Raw genomic sequence first — 24,216 nt, 5'->3', positions numbered from 1 at the left:
ACAACCCCCACCAATCTAAGTCAAAGGCTGCATCAGCAATGATTTTTTGCTATATGTAATTTTCACCTCTGCTGATGACTTGAGAAATGTACATTAATGAAATGAATTATTTATTTTAATGCTGGGGGAACTAAACAGAAAGAGAGAAGGCACAGCCCCTATCTGTTAAAGACCAAATTGCATTTAAGTCATGGGATAGTCTCCACTCTCCTTTTCCCTCCAGTTTACACTATAGTTTTAGACAGTAATGGAAGAGGCAGGAGGAGGATTTCTGCCCTAACACAACAACCATCTTAAAAAATTTTTAAACAAATGTGTATTTATGTTAAAAAATACTTCAAGACTTTGAATGTACAGAACAAAGGATCAAAACTCTTCCAATCCACAAGATAGATCCTTTACACTTACTCTTTTTGTTTTACAATGTAAATAGAAGCTTCTGACTTTAATGTGAAACTGCCTGCCTGAATCACCCAAGTCAGCAGATAAAAATACTTGCACAGACAGGTATTTTTCAAATACCTATCTAATAATTATACACTTTAAAATACAATTTTCTTGGAACAAAACCTAAGCTCTGGGGAGCCGTTAGCAAGAAACAGATAAGTACGTCAATATTTAGATTTATCAACAGCTGGTGCAATGCACCAGCCTTTGCTGCACTGCAGTTATTAAAAGCACTCTCACTGCTGTAACACACCAACTCCTACCAGCCTTGACAACACCCAAAGCACACACACATGCTACCTTGGTACATGCTGCACCCTGGTCACAGGAGAGCAACTCCTCCCATTCCCTCCACCCCATGAGTAACCACCAGGCAGCAGGCCAGCTCTTCCTAGTGACTCCAGAACTAAGCACTGGGATTAAGGACTCCCTTCTCCACCTCATCACACCTTTAGACCTCATGTAACTTTGTTATGAAAGAACTGTGAGAATAAACAGTGCAACAAAGGAAGAAAACATGGGGAATTTGTGGGAGGCTTCAGCTATCATGAGTAACCCCATTTCTTCATTGTCTTCTTGCTTCCTCTGAGAGGAAATGCCTCTGTGGAAAGCTGCATATATAGGAGTCAACCAAGATCATGAAAAAATGCTGGGCCAGAGTCAAGTTTGTGAAAAACAAAGCTCCTTTCAAGCTGTCCTTTGGGTGACCAACAGCTCATCTGAGGGAGGGTGGGGGACCCTTGCACAGAGAACTCCTGCAGCAAGTGACAGGTCACAGCACTGGCATCACACCGTGAGAGCAAAGAGCAGAGTTTAGCTCTAGAACTCAACATGCAAAGTCTCACGTAGGATGACATAACTCAGGGATCCTCTTGGCTGACTCACACCAAATGGACTTCCCCAGTTCTTTCATTGTTCAATTCAGGGATGCAATTCCATTGCAATCCCATACACCAGCTCCTGGGGGTAGCTACTAAAATACCATTCCAAATCTAGCAAGAAAACAGAGCTAAGATCTAGCCTGGGTCATCTAAATGACACCACACCACCATAAAGCCATCAGTTGATCGTAGATCTCTCAGTCACTTGTCCAGTTCTGATGCTCCAAAGGAAGGAGTTTTCCCCAAGGAAGGATATTCCCCAAAGGAAGAGGCAGTGTTGATAACAAAAAGCAGACACTTAGGTCAACACAGAAAGCTACAGAAGGAATACAGACCCAAGACCTACATGCAGAAGCAGCCTGTCAGCAGTCAACATTACATTTTTTTGCATTTATCAGACGTTAAAATTGCTGCAGAAGTGGACATGGCCTCTATGGCAAATCCTATATAAAATTATGCCAGGACAATAGCATCAAAGCTATAGAAGCTTACACTCTGCAAGCACAGATTTCCACACTCTCCTGCCTGGTCCCTGGACCTGGCAGGGGAACAATTAGAACCACTGGTTCTTTCCTATTCACAACAAAAAAAAACATTGCTGCAAAAGCCAACTTTCTCTGCTCTTTTTTCTTTCAGTCACTGCTCCTGGACAGTAGTAGCCTGTTTGAAAACACCACAGCATCACCTGCCAGCCTCAGCTGTTGGCTAGAGGTCTACTCCTTCAAGGGCTGCCCAGAAGCCTTCAATAAACCCTCAGCTGCAAAGGACTCAGTGTACAAATAAAACAAGGAACCACCTGCAGTAAAAAACTAGTTGCCTCTCTTGCCAACTACTTCCTTCCAGCTGACCACTCTTAAAGTCTTACTTGTTCATAGTTGTTTTAGTCTGCAAGGTAATTTTGTCACGGGACAGCTCATTGATTTAATTACTCATTACTGAATTTAGCACACCACCACCTAAATGCTCCCATTAGGGGAGATTGCCTTTGCCAGTGGAGAGCAAATACACCCAAGACTTTGTTAAGCAAGATACCATAAGAGCTCAGAACAGCAGATACAGTAACTTATTAAAGCAATTGCTTTAGTGCCAAGCATTTGAACTAATTTGTGTACTTGCAGAAACTGGTTTAATCAGACTAACAGTGAAACATGTAGGCACAAAATATTTACAAACTGTGGAAAAACAAACAACGGATCACGCAGTACTTAAAGCAGCAATGCCATGCAAGTCATGTCTAAAACAACAAAAAGGAGTAAGTCAAACTAACTCAATCAAAGCTGCTGTCTGAGACAATCTACATTTGCTTCACTTACATTTTCTGTTGTTCCAGTAATTACATGCAATCCATCATAAGTTGATTTGATGTACATTCCCTAAAGAAAAAATGAAAAACAAGTTTAAAGGCAAAACAAACCACATAACTTATCTGATTAAAACACTGTTGGCAACAGACTTAAAGCATTATTAAAACCAGTTAACAATTTGTATATTCTCCCTTAAAAAGTGTGTAGTCTAATATTACAACACTCTGAACTTCTTCACAGATCACTTTTAGTGTAATTTATTACAATAATTATAATGATTTAAAACACCTAGTGTATGGAATAACACTCAGAAACACTCTCTGGTTGGTAACACCAAACACTGCTGATTTTTCTGCCTTGTCAGACTTTGGCCTTGAACAGAATTTTATTTCCTTACTACCCAGCCTGCTTTAGAGGATGACAGATTTTACTAGGTGCCCATCAGTTCTCTCCAAACAGAGCAGACTCACACAGGTGGGCTACAAGTACTGCTGACATGTTCTTTTACAGCTTCTCTGGGTAAGTCATACACAGACAGCAACATAACCACAATGCTTACATAAGCACTAAAGTTCCAGCAGAGTATTTGTGGCTCTGTATGCTAATGCTGAGTGTGAACACAAGGACAAACTGGATGAAGTGGGCGTTGACTATAAGAACATCAAATTAAAAGTCATGAACAGGCTGTTAACTAATAACTACACAGATTTCCCACAAGAGGTGACCAGCACATTGATGTCATCATTTATGAACAAATACATAACTACTTTTCCTTTCTACATCTGTTGTTAGAAACACTCACACTGAGAAGTACAGAATTGGATGTTAATCAGAAGCTGAAAGCAGCTTAGCTTTTAAAGTTACCACACTTACTTTAAAAATTAGATGATCTTTCTGACCTTTCCTCTCCAGCCAGTTCTCTGCCTGTTTTTCTGTCAGTATCCAATTGGGTGCACCCACCTCCTTGTTTCATTTTTAAGCCAAGCTAGACTGGCTCTGCTTCGATGTAGCTTGTGTATTAACAAAGAGGTTCCCATAATTTCAAAAATGCATGACTGATTCAGTCTAATCCACTGGTCTAGGTAAGACTGTGCAGCTTTCTCTAAAAATGCTCATCTCTCCTGCCTTCAGGGCTAGGAGTGAATACAAATGCACGTACCAATTTAAATTCCCTCCAACTCATTCTAACACATCTGTTCCCTAGACAGAAAATCCACCGAGATTTCAAATTAAGTTTCTCATAACCAGCACTCAGCTAAGCAGAATCCATTGAACCAATACAAGTCAGTAATGAGACACGGCCACCAAAGAGTTTAAAAATTCTCATTTTCCTGCTAACAGCAAAACTCCAAAATTCTCCCATTCATCTCTATCTTGCTATAAAAAACAAAAAAAGCATCTTTTAAAACACAAACAATTTCTCATTGCCTTCTCCCTCAGAAATTATATTTGGGATCAAGCCTGTTAATGTGCATATCTGTCCCTGGCAGCCACTCCAGCACACCACCTGACAACTGGCCTTTAGGGTTCCTTCTTGTGCCTCTTTCTTTTCACCACAGGTTACTATTGGATTTGAAATACCTTATTATAAAAACACACTTGCATTGGCTCACAGGGCTACCTATTAAATACTGGGAACATCAGGACACTCCAGCATTGCTTCTTACCAGGCCTTCCCCAGGTTTAATGTTGGTTAAATGGACCTCCTCCAGACAGGCACACTGGCTCATCAGTGGGTCTGTGGTTGATCGGATGGCTTTGTCACAAATGCCATTTAAAGTCTTGGCCTGCAATGAGAACACACAAAAAGCAGTCAGGAAAATTTTCTCCTGGCTTCTTCCTCTTTTAGTTTTCAAATACATAAATGAAATTAGTTCTAAAATCACTGAAATAGAAGATTCATTTGTACAGATCTATTCTACAGCATGTTTACATCCTTTCGGTAACACAGAAACAACCTGTTTCCATAAGTGCCACCTTACCATCACTAACAGATGCTGACACAGCCTCTGTCTGAAAAAATAAACACACAAAATATAACAAAAAATTGGGTTTGGGGTTTGTCTGCTCTAACCAAAACAGAACTCACTAAAATATTGAAGCATTTTGATGATTCCTTGTGGGAACAACTGACAGGTTTTCATGTTGTTCTGTATTTCTGCTATAAGAATACAACTAGACATGTGTCACAAAAAGGGATGTGCGGGCCATTGACATATTTGCACTAAACCTTACAGTATAAGGTAGGACCATCCAGCACTCAAGTGCTTCTGCAGTACTTCTCTCCATTGTGCCTCTGAACTGACCTCTTCTGGAATGCTTACACAGGCAAGGTTCATATTTCCTTTTGACCAAAACATAACTGATCCTAAGCCAACATTATAAATACAGGCCAATTCTGACCTTGGCGTGTGTGTCAGTAAAGTTGGAGGCAGAATGGCTTTGCCTTGCAGAACACGTAACTATCAGAATGTCTAATCAAACATGAAAAAAGAAGAAAAAACAGTCAAAGAATCTGTGCCCTCTCTACACTCACAAATTTCATTATGTCCCACTGTGTTTTCTGCTTTGATATCAACTGAAGCAAAGCTGACACTCCAAGTAGGTTACAAAATCTTAAAGGAGGGGGGAGAGAAGTTTTCTACACAGTACAGTAGTTAGCGATAAACAGTTTGGGAACCTGCAAGGTAAGTCACCTTTCACAAGGGGCTTGAATTCTTCAGCCAAAGCAGACACATGTAACTACAGAACAGAGGGGAACTGTGTCATAGGAAGACATAGCTTTGGATTACAATGGTCCCTGGAAACAATAGCTCCAACGTTTTCTGTTTCGTTTTACGTCAGATTTATAGAGCAGCAATAAAATAAATCAAAACAATGTTTAAGTGTGAATGCGAGGAACTGCTCAAACAAGGGAATTCCAAACAACAATACCTACTTCCAGTGTGGGTGTGCACAAATGGAAAAAGAAAGATACAGAGAACTCCCTTTTACATGGTCTCGTTATTTATGAACAAAATTATTTTTAGTTATTGTGCTACTAAATTCCTAAGCATCTATGAGCTACCGGAAGGCCTTATCAAAGAGCACAGCCTGGCTCATGTCAAAAGCAGGAAGCGATGATTAAGTGTTACAAAATATAAAAAGCATTCCATTACACTCCGCATTTGGTCACAAGGCTCCTTCAATCAGCCCTAAAAATTTCAGGCTCAAGTACAGAGCCAGAGCTTCATTTCTGTGGCAGGGCAGTTCTTTTACATGAAGAAGCATAATAAGGCAAGAGCTTCTGCTTATTAAGGCGCTAAATGCATTTCACAGGCATAATTGGTTTATTTAGCCTGTGACCATTTTACAGGACTAGTCCTCCCTTGAAAATTTGAGATTAAATCCTCTTGGAAATACAGCTGTGTATTGAAACTAAGGAATACTTGACTAGGCTCTCACTGCACACTCTCCATCTGCTGAAATTTCAGTGATTTCCTCTACAGGAAAGAACATTCACAAAACAAGTCATAGTAATGTTTACTTGCATGATATGCTTGTGCATTTGGGACTGAAAAGCTGCTGTCAATAGTCAGCATAGAAGCAACCAAAATGAATGTGAATGCAGACAGCTGAGTTTCAACAGAAACATAAACTTACCACAGTCTGGACTTTATCTTCCATGTCAGCCACAGTGCAATCCTAAAAATAAAACAAGAACAAAACCCCTACATTAACCAATAAACATGGAAACAAATCATCTCTGAAAACTCTACAAAACTTCCATTTTAACCTCAAATAGAAATAGAGTTATTCATGCTGCAGGGATTAGTCAGATTAGTTTCACCCAGTAGGGCTCAAAAGGACTATTAAGCAACTATTTTCTGGCCCTGGCAGAAAGCAATAATAAACCTTGAAAACTAAGAGAATGTGGGATTCAATTACAGCAGCTGACTTTTCCAGAAAAGCAGAACCTTGCACAATTAAATCAGATTCTCAGAAGGCCAGGCAGAGGTGCTTGCCTTACACTGATAAACCCCAACTCAGGTACTCCTCTGTCCCAGACACCAAAATGGATCTAAAGCATTCTGTTCAAAATAGAAGGGAAAGTGATTTTCTAAAAAATATGCTGTCAGTGACATTCCTGAAGGGCAGAATGCACACAAGGCATTATTTACATAGTCCAGGTATAAAAGCCTTTGACCTGAAACAAGTTCATGTAAAAATCTACAGAAGCCATCACTGTTTTCTGCAAGAAGTGCTGAACTGAAGAATATTATTCTCAGATTCAAAACTTAAAACAGCAAGTAAATAATAGACCAAGATTTACAATATCTACAAGGAGAAAACCCTCAAGCATTTTAATAGCCTGAAGGAGGAGTCATGTTGGAGAAGTTTGAGGAGGACTTTCCCCTGCTTTTCTCTGCTAAATACATCTGCACAAATCAATAGCAAATGCCATCATGCAGCCAAAAATGCTCAATATTGAAAAGTCCTTCTGTTCCCTCTGATTTCTGTTTATCCTGTTTATTATTTCAGCCCTAAAGTTCGACATGGAACTTTAAGTGGAGTAAAATCCTATCCTTGAATCTATATAGCTATCATCAAAGGTAATTAGAATCTTCTTGCATTCCTGCCATGCTTTATTACGATTTGCTTTTATGCATCATTTATGATTATGCAGAGCAGCATGGGTTCCACAAGAGCCACTCTGGCCTCTTCACCATTAGAACTGACCACCTGTTTCTGTAGTCTATGCCTTAATAAGAAATACTTTTAAAGTCTAAAAATCCTCCTAAAGAGTTTTCCACTGTATCTCTTTTCCACATCAGGAGACTCCTTAAGACTATTCTAGCACATGTGTCCTGTCCCAGGACAAAACCATGCTGGTTGGTTCTTCCCCCATTAATGCTTTTCTCATATGCACCAAGTCCATCTTTTATGATGGCTCATATCAAATTGGCAGAGAAGTAGTCTGACATTTTTTAAAAGATGCTGTTCACAGCTTTGATTCCCCTGCTATCAAGGGCTGACCTAAGAGAAAGATTAGACACACTTTTTAGCAGCTCTATTCATACATTCAGCAATCTCCTTATCTCAGTTCCTATAGCACCCTTGGGTGAACACCATCTGCTGCTAGAAACACGAACTGTTCCACTGCACAATCTGCACATCTGTAGCTGTAAATCACTGAGTTTGTGCAATTGCACACAGAGTGCCCCAGCAAGAAGGGCACTGAGCAGCAGGCATGCACACCTTGGGGTAGCCAGACACCATCCTTTGACAACGACAACTGACATCACTGGGTGGCATCACAGCTTGACAACTCAGGATGTTCTGCCCTTTGACATCATCCCTTCAGCATGGAGAGGAAATCACCCATGTCACAGGGCATGGTCCTCCAGAGTTCAAACATTACATGGCACAGAATAATGGTTATGAGCGAGTTTGGCAGTCACTGAAGTGTGCACACAGTGCTTCACAGCTACAGCAGTGCCATGCTCTCAGAACAGGCTCAAAAGCAGGCAGCACTATTCAGAGAGCAAAATTTTATGTCAGCTGCCAAGATTACCACGGCTGCTACATGTCCTTTTAGCTATTATTTATACAAGCAGTCATCATACAGCTGGTAAATTAAAGTTTTGAAAAATATTCTTGTCTTGTAATAGTGGCAGAAGCAGTCTGGCTAGTGGGATCTGTATCATAAAAGTGGCAGCTCCTTCCATTACATGCAGCATTTCCCATTTGATAGCTAAAACATCCTGCATGAGACAAGATCTATGGAGTCTGCAAACATCAGTACAAAAAACAATGGAGCCATATTTTTGTTTAGAGTTAGCACTGATAACTGTTTTTCAACATGCTGCTTGGAAAGTGAAAATCTTCAAATGCAGATCAACTATTTCAAAGACTTTTTCTCTTTCCAGTAAAGCTCAAGAAAATAAGAGGAGCTTTTAAGCTGCAGTCCCTTAATACCAAAATTGATAATTAAAATGAAAGGCAGGGGGATCAACAAAAAAACCCTCACGACTCAGACAACTGAAACTGACCTTCATGGACGTTCAAAGTTAAAAGTAAGCTCTCATTCCCAGAACTGCCTTTCATTAGCACTCAGCACAAAGCAATCACATTACTTCCCCAACATCTCCTTTCCTTCCCTTTTCGAAAGCAGAGAGGAAAAGAAATCAGCTGACCTTTTGAACAGTAGTAGTGAGGTCCAAGCAGAGCTGAATGATTCTGTTCTTCATTGATGAAAAGTCAGCAATACCTGTAAATGGGGTCCTACAACAAGAGAAAATTCCCCTTAGACTGGAGGGACCAGTCTTCTCCCATCCTACTTTACCAGTGAGGAAGAGCATATGAGAGCAAATGCTGCAACTCTGACACTGACAGGTGAGAGGATAGGTTTACAATGTAAATATTCCTGACTGCACAGTCCTGGCTCCCCTCCTGCACCAAAACGGGGAATTTTCTAGCCCTGTCCTTGCGTTTACCAGTGAGAGAACTTTCAACTTTCTGACCGGACAAGGGAAAAACAGTTCTCTAAAAGAAGAAAAATAGATTTTCACATTTTACACACAGAGGTCCCAGTGAGACTTAGAGAAGAATCATTACAGGTAGGGCAGCTTTAGGACCTGAAGAGTCCCACCTCTGACCTTTCAGACAGTTTCAAAGCCTAGAAGAGGGGTTGAGAAATAACCATAGCAGGTCTGGAAATGGACAAGCCAGCAGTTTTGATGACTGTGAGTTACAGAAAAAAATCTAGGATTGAGCTGCCAGCAACAGAGTGAGAGGAGAGGACCAGGGGAGAGGCACAAAGGGTTAACATCGCTGCCTGGACACAGATCAAGTTCTCACTTGAGAGCAGGAAAAAGGATGAAAGTGCACCTTGCTGCCAGTCCCTGTGCAGTCATTCTCCTAACTCTCCTTCTCAGGCAAGCTAGCAAGGGCTTTGAGAATTTATGTTCATCTCTTATTGTGGACTGCACCCCTGCCAGCACCTGACCTGCTGCAGTTGTAACAAAATAACTTTGGCTCTTTCCAGGCCAAAAAAAAATTTAATAAGACCAAGCAAAAGAGAAAATGAAACAGCAGAAGGATAATCTCTTCCACTGCTCAGTTTTCAAATAACATAGCTAAGGCCATGATTTCAGCAGAACATTTAAAAAATCTTCCAGGAAGGGATCTGCCAATGACAAGTAATCTAGAAGCTGGGAAAACCATGTGTATGAGAAACTGACCTAAAAGGGAACACCCATACTTTTACAAATACCATTTTGAGTGCAACCTTAACAGTTTCATTGCTTTTAGCAAGAGTGGAAGTGCAAGAATGATACCCTAGGTTAAATTAATCCACTAGAGGTCTTCTAGCAACACTAAAAAAAGGGGGTTAGCAACATGAAGATCTTTACACCCAAGCATCTAGGAAAGGCCCTACAAAGAGAAGCAATTCCTTAGAGCAGCAAATTAAAACATAACCGTTTCATTCTTACCTGTCCAACCATGCAAGCAAGGCTTTAGCAGCACCAATAAGCTCCACAACAGAAGTAAGGAATTCATTGGGGGGCTTGCGAGAGGTATTTCCATCATAACTGGAACTTTTCCTACGGCTGCTGATGTAGTTCTGCAGATTGTTGGATGACCCTCGCAGCTTGAGAACCAGGTTCTTCATGTTGTCTGTTTCAAGGCCATAGTTCTGCAAGGAACATTATGAGGCTTGATAAATGACCTTGTTGAGTTCTCCTATTTATTATAAAACAAGTTAAAAGCTCACATGGGATGAGAAGTCTTGATGATTTGCACAACTTTCTCATGGCTGTTTGGCAAAAATGCCTTGAAAGATTTGTTCTATGCTGTAGCCAGTAAAGAATACTTTTGTAAGTGCCAAACCTCAGTTTCTATCATTAATGAGATTTAAGGACACTTTTTCATCAGAATCAAGTCCCAATGTCCTAATAGATATCATTTACTTGTTAAATGTGTTGCTCTTCTTTGTGTTAAAGTAGAGCAAGCATTTTGTTTTTCTTAAAACATTTTTTATCATATGGTAAATAAACACTGAAGTAACATTTCATTCACAACTAAAGATAAGTTAAATCTGGTAAGAGATTAAAACATCAACAGGAAGCAAATGCAGTTTTGCAATCAAAAGCTTAAATAAATATTTGAATCACCAGTTTTCAGTAACTGTGCTCCTTGACTACAACAGTGCAATTATTTGCAAGTTTGAGGACAGTGTTAACATCATACATGGTAATTAAACTCATTTTTAGACATCAAATTTTTCATTCATTTACAAAACAAAGATCTGAGAGCCTTGCCTAGAACTTCAACTTTATAGATTCAAATTCCTACTTTCCTTGAGAAAAAAAAAAACAAAAACAAAAGAGTGCCAAACAACAACAAAAAAACCACTCCCACCAGAACAAAACATAAAAATACAAGAGAGTCCTGCCCTTCACTTTTCTTTTGCTGCTGCAGATTCTTGCAACTAAATTCCAACTTCCATAGTTCAGTCAGATATACTCTCTACTCCTACTTTCCTACTCAAAAACCTAAACCAACTAAGGCAAATTTTAATTCCATTTAATTCCTAGTTGCTGGCTTGTAGCTCCATTGCCTCCAGAGTGAAGGATCTGTAAAGCAGGCTGGAACATTTCAGATTAAGTCATTTACAAAATGTAAGATTCTTTGACTCAAAGAAACACATGTCTCCAGTGTATGGAGAGGTGACAGCTACACAGCTACCTTTAAAAGCCTACTGCCTCCTATGGATAAGATCGCAGTGGGTTTAAGTTACACAAGTGCCTCCCTCCTCCACCTCAGGGCTCTTGGCAAGGAAATACCCTAATGTGCAGCCAGGAGTAAGGGTTGAAAGGATATGTCCAATTTTAAAAAATGCCACTGTTGCAACAGCAAAGGATATCCTTAAATTTTCCAGGATTACAGAAAGGGAAAGATCTGGATTACTAAACAACTTTAAAGTACTTGCACACTGTGATGTGTGAACTTATCACCTTTTAATTTTAACAAAAACAATAAAAAAAAAACCCCACCAAAAAAACTCAGCACCCCAAGAGCATTATTTGAATGCATTTCTTGCAGTTAGTTTTATTCTCCTCTTAGAAGACTGAATATTAGTCTACTGTTGAGGGAAAACTTTTTCACAAACAGGTCTGGATGTGGGGCAAGTTCCTGTAACGACAAGAAAGTAGCCACATATCAGAAACCCTGCCCTTACAGAGGGGAACTAGAGGATGCTGATCCCCTGCTTTCATAAAGGGACAGAAAACAGAAAGTACTTTTTCTGTGCAGAGGTACAACCCAATCACCCTGATTAGAACTTGAGAGTTTTCATGTAATTAAGTATCTCCAGATCTTTCTTTCTGTCATTCAGATGCAGAAACTCAGCCAAGCACCTGTGGGTACTTGAGATTAGAGGTGGCACCAGCATTTAAGAGGATATGTGTTGTTGATATACCAGGTGAGATTTTGGGCTTGGCCTTAAAACATTCACATACCCCTTATCACACCTTGCACCTTATTTATACCACAGGTGAGTCTGGCGTGACTCTTCCAGTTCAGGTAGATTTTCAATAATTCTGTCAAGTTGTTCTCAGTTTTGAGGGTGACTTCAGCAACACATGCGCAGCCTCTAGGGATGCAGGGGCTCCAGCTCATAACTGCAACTGGTGTCTCCAAAAGATTCTCAAGAGCCCATCATCACAGCCAAGCTCCAAGTCACTGCTCTAAGTTCCCTCCTACAGCTTCCCCCAAGGGCTCTACAGAGTGCACCTCCACTGCTAAACCAGCAGTTTGTGCTTCAGGAAAGGTCCTGACCAAGCACCTCACCTACGCAGCACAACACAGGGTATGCAGCTCTTGAGTACCAATCCCAAGCTGGACAACTGTGGATCCGCCCTAGTGGATGAACTACCCCAAAAATAGGAGTCATCCCAACCCAAGCCACCTTTGCTCCACCAGTCCCCTCACTTTGTGCTCTAATACACAGAGAGCATTTTGCCACTTCACCACGTACAGCAATGCCTTTATCCAAGCTGAAACTCTCTTGACCAGCTCTCACATCACCAACTATTCTTTCTCCTTCACTTGCAATGTCCAGTCTGTTGGGAGGGTTGGCTTGGGGATCTAAACAATACAAAGAAATCTAATCCCTTGGTTTAGCTCCCTGAAGTAGCTCACTTCAGGGTCAGGTGAGTGCAAGCACAAAGAATCACTAATCAGAGGACAGGAGGGGGTGGAGACAGCAGCTGACTTGGATTAATTGAACTTGTCATAGAACTGTAGCCCCAGTCCACAACAGATAGGAATGCTGATATTGTGGCAGCACACCAAACAACCTTCACAGTGACACATAGTCGAAGTGCAAAGCTTAGCAAGCTTTTCTTGAAATATTTCCACAGGATTAAGGCTACAAGAGTTTAAAAATTATTACTTAAGCAACCAAAAGGTTTTAGATGTTGCTCATGAACCGAAAATAAAGGTTGCACCTTACTACTGCTCCTGATTTTAAACATCAAAGTTGTTTTGACCTAAACACAGGCTGAAGCCAGCGGTCAAGAGCACCTGATGTCAAACATTCCCAGGCTAGTACTCATTAACCTGGGGAGCCACATGCAGGGCTGGAGGAGAGGCAGCACCCACACGTGCAGGAGAGAGTTCACTCCTTTCTAAACTCCATCTCATTTAATGAGAAAAAGTAATCTGACCAATGGCTCAAGGTCAGGCAGCCAACAAACAAAAAGATAAAAAACAAAACAAAAAAACAAACGTGGTTGAAGTCAAAAGAGCAGAGCAGTTGTGTCAGAGCTGAACTGGGCTGATGAAGAGCTCTGCTACTGCCCAGGGACAGCATCCTTTTCTGTTTCACAGCCATGATCACATGCTGCAATGTGATGAGTTGGACAGGCTGGCTGATTGAACTGAAAACCTGTTCTGGGAAAAAAAATGAATAAAACCAATCCAAATGCTTGCTCAGATGCTGACCCAACTCACTGCAGGCGATATAAAGAATTAACACAAGGTACTGTCACAGTCACCCATTCTTGCTCTTTTCCTTCTAACAAAAATGCATTCTAAAGAATCCTCTGGAGTAGTAAACTTCCTAAAAAACAACAAAAAATTTGAAGCATCTAAAAAAACTAAAATCTTATGTGGCAGTGCATAGATATAATTAGGATGATTTTTACATGATTAGGACCCAAAGGGCAAGTGTTCACAAATGCTTTTTTTTCATGTTATGATGTTATATTTTGTTATGCTGCAAACATGCTGGCAGAACATTACCACCAGTAAAATTATGAAAGGCACAACTATGTCCTTTCTTGGTTAATGAGTTTTTCAGAGTTTGGGGTGCTTTTTTAAAATTGTATATAACTAGTATCTTTTTATTCTAACCTCAAGAAAAATCCAGTGCATTTTTGTTTCCAAACTCTCCCAGCATACAGTGTAGGCAAAGATTCAGAAATCAAATCCAAAGAACACATTACAAGTGAAAATATTTGCATAGTTTCTTGCTTACATTGTTTTATATTCATTAAGCCCTCAAAAGCTTGTTTTCTGTCCCTGCTTTTGTGGTTTGAAAAGCAAAGTTATGTATGTTTGTTCCCCTCTCCCACAAATACTTCAATCAACAAAGAAACATGATCTTTCTTCCATCTCTTTCCCTCCTCCCCCCAAGCAGTACTGTCAACAAAAAGTTGATATACTCAAGTTGATTTTTTTCCCCTCTTCAGGGGGAATTCAGGTCCTTTGATATATCCTCTAAATTCCTCAAATAAGTCTCCAACACCTGTTCAGAAAACTCTATTAGACCAGCTCAACAGCAACAGAAATGTTTATTCCAGTCTGCACTCTCCTGCTGACTCTTCAAGATGCTGCATATGCAGCCACTGCCATGAGGACATGAGGGAACACTGCTTCACCACCAAAGCTGTAGAGAAAGATCCAATTATTTCTTTTTCACACCAGAAACTTGCAGACATAGTTTTAGCTCAGTGCTGCCAAACAGTACTCAGTCCCTAGAAAAACTAAATTAAAAAATCAGGTGCATTTGGTGTCCTCTCTCAAGGCAAGGACTATGTTCACACTCTATTTAGTGACTGATCTACAGAGGCTGGAACAAAGGTCTCTGTGGTGATTGCCTGAAAAGAGATACTGTAGGAGAAAGAGGTTCAAAAGAGAGCTTCCTCACTGCCTGCAGAGCCACATGTGGTCTTGTGGTGTGAGGGAACCAAAGCATTGATCTGAAGGAAACTTAGCTGGGGAACTGCCAAGGCAAAACTAGGTAAAAGGGAAAATTCTTCTTGGGAACTCCAGGACTGGGAAAGCACCAAAATCCCCTCTCAGCCTGTCTCCACCAAGAATGACAGCAGGCTGGCCCAGCCAATGCTACACTGCCACACTGTGAGCTGACAGCTTAGTGGGGGTGGCAGTGGCATCAAAAAGGGGGCAACAAAAAAGAAAAAATTATTAAAAAAAGAAAAAAAATAGTTCCTTTGATTACAAGGCCCCAAAGTTAGGGAAGTGTCAGCATATGTCCAAAACATCCACTAAACAATAAACATTCCCACTTTCAAAGAACTAATGCAGGTGGAATCAGGAAACCTCTCGCTTGCACAAAAAGAAGAAACAACAAAAAATTTTAGTTGCCACTAGCATTCCAAGTACCCCTTGGAAACAAAATCAGTGGTGATTCTATGCAGCTCCAAAAACCCAAGGGAACAGGCATCAAGAAGGTGGGAAAGGGCATACTGAAAACACAGGAATTCTTCCTTCACCTCTTAAAAAGGGAACAAGTACATTTCAGCTGTTATATGCAGTATTTGTCTAATGCATTAACTTGAGCTGCATTTCACAAAGGATTTCCAGAAATGGGTCTGAGGTCAAAACTTTTGTCTACAAAGGAAATTAGAAGGAAATTGTAAGAGATAAAACACAGCTTTAGGTTCTGGCAGTTGTCCAGCTTTGTTCACTTTATTCTAATATTTTTAAGAGAATAAAAAAGTGCCTTTAGGGACTACCACATAGATGACTTCAGTCAGGACCATATACAGCCTACACCACATTTACTAACTCATCAGACGCCCACACTTGCCCAACAAGTTCCTTCCCACACCACAAACTGCTTTTCAGTCCAGCTACATTCTTCAATTAGGTTTTCAAGGTAATGTCAAAATTTTTTGGTAGATCAAATACCTAAAGGAAATAAAATGTCTTTAAAATATAAGAATAACTTTTTTGAGAAACATTTCAGATTGTTTGAAGAGATTCCATTAAATATGCTTCTTTCAGTACAGTTTGCTCCAGGTTGTGGAGTAGGAACACTCCCTGTAGCACCTCTCTGCAGCAAATAAAACACATATCACAGAGACAATAAACAGTCTCCATTTTAAGAAGCATATGCAGGCTGCTCCAAACCTTGCCTAATGTAGGGAAGACAGGCCATTGCTGGCCAAGGAATCATCAGGCAGGCTTTCCCACCCTCTTCCCTGATGTAATTATATATACCTCTGCTGCTCATTACACTGCACTGCATCAAACAGGCCTTCAAGGCTGTGACCAGAATATGGCTTTTGAATAAAGCCTGCACTAGTAAAACAATCCAAAATATATTTATGCTTTTCAGAGCATGTTTGTTTTCAAAGTATCTGCAGTTATATATCAGGAGTAGGACAAAAGAACAGCTTAAGTTCTGAATCCAGTGAAGAGTTCAGCTAAACTGTAACTGAGCTGACAAAACATCCCTCATCTCAAGAATTAATTTTTCTTCACTTCCTAGGTTTGCTACAGAATTACTCTAAACCCATTTCAACCGATGTGAGGAACTTCTAGCATCTGTAATTTCAACAGTGTGTTTTCTGTCTTCTAAGACAAACTGTCCAGGAGCCACAAGATCTAACAACATCACCCAGACAACTTCTTCCTTTGGAAGTGCAAGCAAATGAATTGAAGTTGTCTCTTACCAGGAAAGAGTTAGAGAGCTATTAATACAAAACTTGCAAGAATTAAATGAGTTCTTACTTTTTTTCTTTTATTGTGACGTGTAACAGAAAGCAAGAGACAAATGTATTTTGGTTTTACCCATCTTGCTTTGGTTATTCACCAAAAAAGGCCATTTAAGAAATTCTTTGCATATCTGTTCACAGTGTAACTAACCAGTGCACACAGGAGATCCACAGCCTCTAGAACCAGCTCCTGGTGTCCAATCCGTGAGATACCCAAGTCTTCAAGGTCCTGGTGAGAAATCTGTAACAGCTGCTCACCATTTATCTTCTCCCGTTCAAATTTATGGACATACTGCTGCAGGCAATCATCCAGACCTGCCAAAACACAAGAGAGACAAGGGGACATTAGAAACAAACAAACTCCTCCAAAAAAGAAAATCTAGAAAAAGGCAGAAATTTAAAGTTCATATAATATACAATGCAAAATTAAGAATGAAACTTGCAGTGACTGAGGTTGTGCCACAGGAGCACAGAAATAGAGCACATAAGTTATGGGGATCTTTGGGTCACCTAAGTCAAGGCACAACCTGCCTGCTCCTTGTGGATCAAGCTCAGCCAGTAAAAATGTGCTTTGCTGTCTGCACAGGCAAAGTGACCAAGGGACATACACATCAGCGTAACCCAAACCCTGAGAGGCATCCACAGCAACAATAAAAAAATAACAACCGTCCAAAAAAAAAACCATCCAGGGCAAGGCAAGAACAAAGATCTTGCCCAATGCCTGTTAAACAAGCAAAGAAACAAAAGCATAAACTGATGAGAAGGAAAATGACAAAAAAAAAAAAAATAAAACACAAAGGCAAAGCAATCAAAAGGATGTTTGGCTCAAGTCTCATTATTACCTTGATTTATAAGAGCCTGCAGCTTCCTGAAGCAGCCATTGCTTCCCCTTTCTGAGGATCAACAACACACACCAGTAAGAAATCTAAACCATTTTTCTATCTAGAAGTATTTTTAAACCAGTTTAGACTATTTTGTTCCAGCAATATCCCCAAAATCTTCACTTTAAACAATGATTCTATGATCCTGTTCTCTACAGTAGGTTTTTCCAAGTGATTACAGAAAGTGTTTCTGGTTTTTATCTCATTTTACTCTAAGCTTCATGTGTTAATCCTGTTTCCTTGTGTATTTTCCTTATGTCCTCTGTTGTTTAAGAGCCTGTGAACAGCAACAATCTGGGGGAGAATTTGGATGGATGTGTTATTTTTTAAATGTTTCAGTGCTCTTGTAACTCTGTTCCCCTTCAATATTTTGGCTGGAGCAAAAGGAACAGACCCAATTAGGTCTGTTTCACAGGAATACACCACACTCATTGAAAACAGTTGACATGAGCAAAAATTCAAATAACACATTTGACGTCTTCTTTGTATTGTCCAATACAGCTACATTGTTTTACCATTCCTTTTTAAAAAAAGTTGAACCTTTACTTGAATAAAGGATGTTTATGCACAACTCCGGTTCAAAAGGAAACCATTGAGATGGACAGGATATCAAACGCAGCAGATGAGAAACACGAACAGCATCCTGAACTACAGAGAAATGAAAACACCAGCACTCAGCTCCACTCGTGGAGCTGCAGCAGCAGCCTGGAAAACAAGCACTCCCAGCACACTCTACCACCAAGAAAACACTTGACTCAAATCACAAAGGGGGTTTGAGGAGTCACATGAAACAAATTCACGCCCAAACAGCGGCAGGAGCAGGCACAGCTTCCCCACAGTGCCTGTGCACAGCAGATGTGCAGAAGATGGGCTCCAAAGGCACAGCAGATGTGCAGAGGATGGGCTCCCAAAGGCACAGCAGATGTGCAGGGGATGGGCTCCAAAGGCACAGCAGAGGATGGGCTCCAAAGGCACAGCAGAGGATGGGCTCCAAAGGCACAGCAGATGTGCAGGGGATGGGCTCCCAAAGGCACAGCAGATGTGCAGGGGATGGGCTCCCAAAGGCATAGCAGATGTGCAAAGGATGGGCTCCCAAAGGCACAGCAGAGGATGGGCTCCCAAAGGCACAGCAGATGTGCAGAGGATGGGCTCCCAAAGGCACAGCCCGACTGAACACACACCCCTCACCCTTCCAAGTGCATGAGGACAGACATCCCTTCACAGGACTCAGGCAAGCTTAATTATGAGAGTAAATCAACATCTGGCTGAACGAGCTCGACTCCTCCCTGTGCAGAGCTACCAGCACACACAGCTTGATTTTTAAGTGTAATTATGAATGGAAAAACCTGCATGCAAGTCTAGCAGTCTCCCAGGGCTACAGTTGTTCAGGGTGCACTCTTGCTTCTTCCCATATGTCTTGGCAAAGCTGCACAAATTTTGAAAATTGAGCCCACTGTTCTCTTTCCCACAGGCACCAAATTCCTCCTTAGGCTATACAAACTCTTTTCCCAGGAAAAATAATAAAATAAAATAACTGGCCTTCATTGTTTAACAATTTATTTTTTCAAACAAATTCACAACCATGAATGACATACAGTGCACATATTTGGCATTCCCAATTTTTATTGCTGCCTCACAGACCACTGTTTCCCATCATTTGCTCTTGTAAGCCCATAGTTTCCATTAGAAACTACACAAACACCTAAAATAAAACACTTCATTCAGCATGCAGTCAAAGCTTTATTTTTAAAGCTTTTTATGAAGTTTGGATTTTGCCTAATATCCTTTCTAGAACTTCATTTTATGCTAAATCATGGAGATTCAAATGTATATACCCTCCCCAAAAATACAACGATGAGTCTTCATTTGCCTGTGCTTTTTTAAACTCATGCTTGCCCATTCTTGGAGGTCTACTAAAAAAATGAAGGGCTACTTTAAAATTTTATTTGTAATCAAGAGCCCTTAAAAACAGTACTTTTATAACCATACTGCAGGACTATATAAAATAAGATATTACAAAATTGCACAAATGCTGACTCAGAATAGCCAACACAGTGGTACAAATGCTCAGCTAGACTCGTATTTAAGATTAAATGACAAAACTGTGCAAAGCAGGAAGTGAAGACAGACCCACTAACTCACGTACTAGTAGATAGTTTAAGATGAGCTTACCAGCATTAGAACAATTGCTAATGTTTTTACTAAGAAACCGAGGGGGAAATATTAAACATTTTAGTTGAGATTGCAACCACATTTTATAGCCTATAGTTTAATTTTCCATTATATGAATGAAATCTAATTGTCTAATCACAAGGGAATCAAACACATCATGCGCAAACCACACTTCCAAGAGGGAAGAGAGAAGGGAGGAAGGACTCATAACCCAATTCAATTAATTTTAATAATATTTAAGCAAAGTTTTAAAATCAGCATTCACATGTCACCAGTAGTCTAAATGAACTGCTTATTTTCCCCTTCTTCCACACATCTATACTCTTTCCAAGTATTTTTTCCATGAACTTCAGAACCTTATGGAGACTTGCTATTGTCAATTGCAATGTCTGGATATTGCTGAAGAACTTAGATGAATTAAAAACAATAAAAAGCAAGTAGAGATTACTTGGATAAATTCTTACACTACGTAGACACTTTGTTACATGCCAGGTCATTTTCAACAGTGCAATATTACCAGGTTCAAGCATGAAAGTAGTTTTCTGTTTTTCTGAAAAAAACACAATTAAGACTAACATTGAAAAAAGGTATCTATATTTATCTCCTTTATCCACAGAAGAGCCTTTCTCAAAACTAACCTATTAATTTTCAACTCAAAATGTGTTTAAAAAGCATTTGTCTCAATCACGTGTGAAATCTTTACATTATTGCACATACAACAAGACCACGCACAAAGGAATGTCCTTTCTATTTATGCAATTGTTAGAGAATGAGGAAAGGTATAAATAAAAATAGCAATTGCAGAATATTATTCAAGTTTTAGAACACTAGTAGCAGACATTATTTGGGGGAGGGAGAGTGGAAGGAACAGACTAATTCAGTTAGGTTTTCACAACTCACACAGCACTTTCTGATGAACAGCAGTGTAATTTGAACAAAACTCCCTCCAAAATTTTGGCAGGTGTAGAGATGTGCAATAGATCCTAAGAACTGTCTAGACTTTTCTGTCTAAAATAACCACCAAGAAAAGCACCCCTGAAGACATTCAATACCTTGCATTCATGCAAAAACATTAGGACAGAGCTTACACTTAAGGATTTGCACTGATACCAATCTCAGTCTGTTTCCACAATTAAGAAAGTTATTTTGTGTAAGAATTGAGGGGAAGAAAGAGACAACTTGGAGCGAGTTAAGGGTGAGGCTTGGGTCCCAGCCGTCGGTTTCCATTCAGACAGAATTAACATTTCTATAGCTGAGAGATATCAGCCATCGAGCAGTGGCATACCTGACTCGCCAAAAACTGGAGGTGTGTTTTGTGAGCAAAGTCCTTAAAAAAGCGTGAGCTGGACACTACCAAACAATTTACTTACCATAAAGCCACAATTAGCTAATCCATCACAGGCACAGCTGACTTGCCACCTCTTTTTTCCTCCCACACTCTCTTTTCTTGTGATACTACAGTCAACAGACAGTGGTATCTGTGATCTCTTTTCTTGTGATAGCACAGCCAACTGTCCCACACAGCAGGGCAGAGGGGGCAGAGAGCAGGGAAGAGGAGATGGACAGGGCAAGGGACTGAGGAAGGCACGGGGAGGGGAAGCTGGAATGTGACAGGGATTAATTTCCTCACATTCAAGAAGAGATTCCCAGGACAGCTCATAAAATGCCAAAAGTTGACAGCAGGAAGCGGGAGGAGCTCAAGCCACTTGAACAGAGGAAGAATTCACAAGTACAAAAGCTTTTCCTTCACCAAGCAGGAATATGGGGATCATTGCTCACTGCCTCAAGGAAATAAAGCACTGTTATGATCATGTTCTCTCCTCTGTTGGGCCACTCTAACAAGCAAGCAGCACCTGGCATCTCAGCACAGAACCAAGGTTCAACTACAACCCTCATCCCATTAAGGGGCTCCCTGGGACTTTGGATGGCCTGTTAGGATAGGACTGCCAAAGTCATCTTTGCCTCTTCACCTTTAAACTGATCCTCCTACCTGAAAAAGTCACTCTTATTCTGGTCTCCTCTTCAGGGTCTATGTAGTTGACACTTTTAGTACCTAAAGATTCCCTGCACACATCAATTTCACCCCTCCCAAGCCTTGAAAGATAATCAGTTGCGTGAGAATCTTTGGCATATCCCATGGTACATGCCATTACACTGTCATTTACATTCCACATCATTTTATAACAGCTACTGTGATAGCTTCCTCTATCAGAGATCATTTCCTCTATTTCCAGGACTGGAAGAAATTAATCAAAGATAAAGCAGGAGGGAATCAAGACAGCAAATGTACATTAGAAAGAGAAAATAACTACTTCATAAGCAGATGAACCAGCACCTGAGATGGCAAATGAAAATAAGGAAAAATGGGTCTGCAAGGCAGCTGAAAGCTGAAACAGCTCAGTAGGACAGATACAGGGTGAAAAGAAATAAGAAAAGTTCAAGGAGAAGAAAATAAATACATGGTTTTCTTTAATATAGAACATAGTGGGAAGGTTTTACACAATAACATCACAGATGCCATTCTTCTTCTGCAGTATCACAAACAGAACCAGGGATAACTTTAACAGAGAAGTTCAAGGTTCTTTAATTGGAGGATAAAAAAAAATTAAATCTAGAGCAGTCAGTAGAAACTTATCTCACTAAAAATTTGATCCTAGGTAGGAACTGACTTCCTAGGATGTGCTGCCTGATTGTTAGCTATCATCAATGTTTTCATGTAAATATTTCCAAAAGTTTCTGAAACAAAAGTTTAGTTATCAACTAGTGTGAGCCACTTTTAGGGGCCAGAAATTACCTCAAAGGTCTTAGCTTTCCAAAAAAATGCTTTCAAGAGATCTTCGTATTATGGTCTAGTACAAGCGTGAAAAAATTTCCTCATTCCACTTTTTACTCTCATGTAATTTTAAAATCAGTCATAACACTGACACCATCTGAGGTATCAATCACTTAAAAAACAAAACAATACAAAATCAGAGAGCAAGAGCTTCTTAATAGCACCATGGAAAAAATGTCTCTAGCCTAACCAGATTGTTTATTAAGTAAGGTCTCCTCATGTAGTCACTTGTAAGCAGCTCTTCTACGGTTTAGTCTGAGCACCTGCATCCTGAAGAAGCAGGCACATCGTGCTGCCTCACCAGCAGGCACAGTACAGCTTTGCTGAGCACAGGCACTGCCCAGAGCAGCCAGAAACGTGCACAAGTTTCCTGTCAGTCTCCCCCACCACACAGGGATGGTCCCAGACAAACTGCTGGGCCCTGCCTGCCAGCCGGGATGCAAAGGGCAGCTCTCTCATTAAGGTCACAGCAGGACAGAGGGAAATGGTGAAGCCTCCAGCCTCGATAATGAGTGCTTTACTGTCCCCTCTGTAATCCCCCCTGACTGACAGCTGCACAGAAAGGCTTTTGCAACATGTTTCTATTTTCAGTATTTTCAACTAATATATTTAGCCTGGAAAAACAGGCTCCATACTCATGCATTCATGTTACCTCAAAATAAATCCATTCATTCCATTCAAATCCATCCATAAATCCCTTAGCTTTTTATTTATTTTTTAGCACAAAACTGAAAGCTTTGCCTTGTAATAAAAGAACCCGTGGGTAAATTTGGGTTGTAAGCTATCCTGACCAGAGTGAAAACAGAGACTATGTTTAACCTTTAGTTGCTCAATGTAGATACAATCTCAGACTGACAGCCCTTGTGTTATGCTACACTTTTTATCAGTGCTCCCTACAAAGCCACTGACTGCAACCATTCTGGCAGTGCCTATTGCCTTGGTCCAGACAGTAAATCTGAGGACAACTCTAAGCTTTAACACTTGGCAATCAAAGTATGTTCAGAAAGAGTCAAATTAGCTCGAACCCTTCCAATACTCCAGAAGTTTTAGAAGGCAAGACTTCTCTCTACAAAAGCCAGAAAAATTAACTCAAATTTTCCTCAAAAAATATTTTCAGGAAACTAAGCAGACAAGTTTTACAGAAGAAAATACTTACTTTATTACACCAGCATACATCAATGTCACTGAGTGTTGAACTGCTCCACATACATCAGAATATATTAATATGTCCTATGGACTGCTAGTGACAAAACATATCATCCTCATGTACTGTGCCAAAACTCTGACAATGAAACTTTCATTGCAGTTTCAATGTGGGGAATCTGTTCCACTCTGAGTTTGAAAACCACACTCCTCTTGGATACCCCCAAGTTGTTTCCCAACAACTCAAAGAAACACTAAGTCCTTCTCCAGCAGAAAAAAAGTGGTAAAATCAAAAGCAAAAAATGGAGAAAACCAGATGATTCTGGTATTCATTTTTCTCAGCCCACTAAAGCTTTTTTTCCACACTAAGTACACTTTAAGACATGCTGGTCAAGGCATTTTAAATTGTACCCAGACAGGAGTTTGCAACTTCTATAGTCCCAGTAGATCTGTTCACCAAAAAACTGTTTTGCTTCATTGATGCAAATAAAGCTTTGCCTAGGCACAGTAGAGTTTTGGCAAAAATGAAAGCACACCGTTATCTGG

General features: G+C 40.3%; 1 protein-coding gene across 2 annotated transcripts in view; it reads right to left on the bottom strand.

The window, feature by feature from the left end:
* CNKSR3 (CNKSR family member 3) overlaps positions 1–24,216 on the bottom strand; it is a 52,056-nt gene that overhangs the window by 10,346 nt on the left and 17,494 nt on the right. The window contains exons 2-8 of one of the 2 annotated variants that reach the window (XM_074537703.1): positions 17,484–17,534; positions 16,793–16,956; positions 10,108–10,310; positions 8,809–8,896; positions 6,275–6,316; positions 4,300–4,419; positions 2,642–2,701 (exon numbers count right to left, since the gene is read on the bottom strand). In XM_074537703.1, coding sequence (XP_074393804.1) covers positions 2,642–2,701; positions 4,300–4,419; positions 6,275–6,316; positions 8,809–8,896; positions 10,108–10,310; positions 16,793–16,956; positions 17,484–17,534 — 728 coding nt within the window. The remainder of the gene's footprint in view (positions 1–2,641; positions 2,702–4,299; positions 4,420–6,274; positions 6,317–8,808; positions 8,897–10,107; positions 10,311–16,792; positions 16,957–17,483; positions 17,535–24,216) is intronic. The other variant, XM_005488119.4, reaches the window with a different exon arrangement.

This window comes from Zonotrichia albicollis, chromosome 3, assembly GCF_047830755.1.
Source record: "Zonotrichia albicollis isolate bZonAlb1 chromosome 3, bZonAlb1.hap1, whole genome shotgun sequence".
Classification (NCBI taxonomy): Eukaryota; Metazoa; Chordata; class Aves; order Passeriformes; family Passerellidae; genus Zonotrichia; species Zonotrichia albicollis.
The sequence above is the reverse complement of the archived record's forward strand: the minus strand, read 5'-3'. Positions and strand labels throughout refer to the sequence as shown.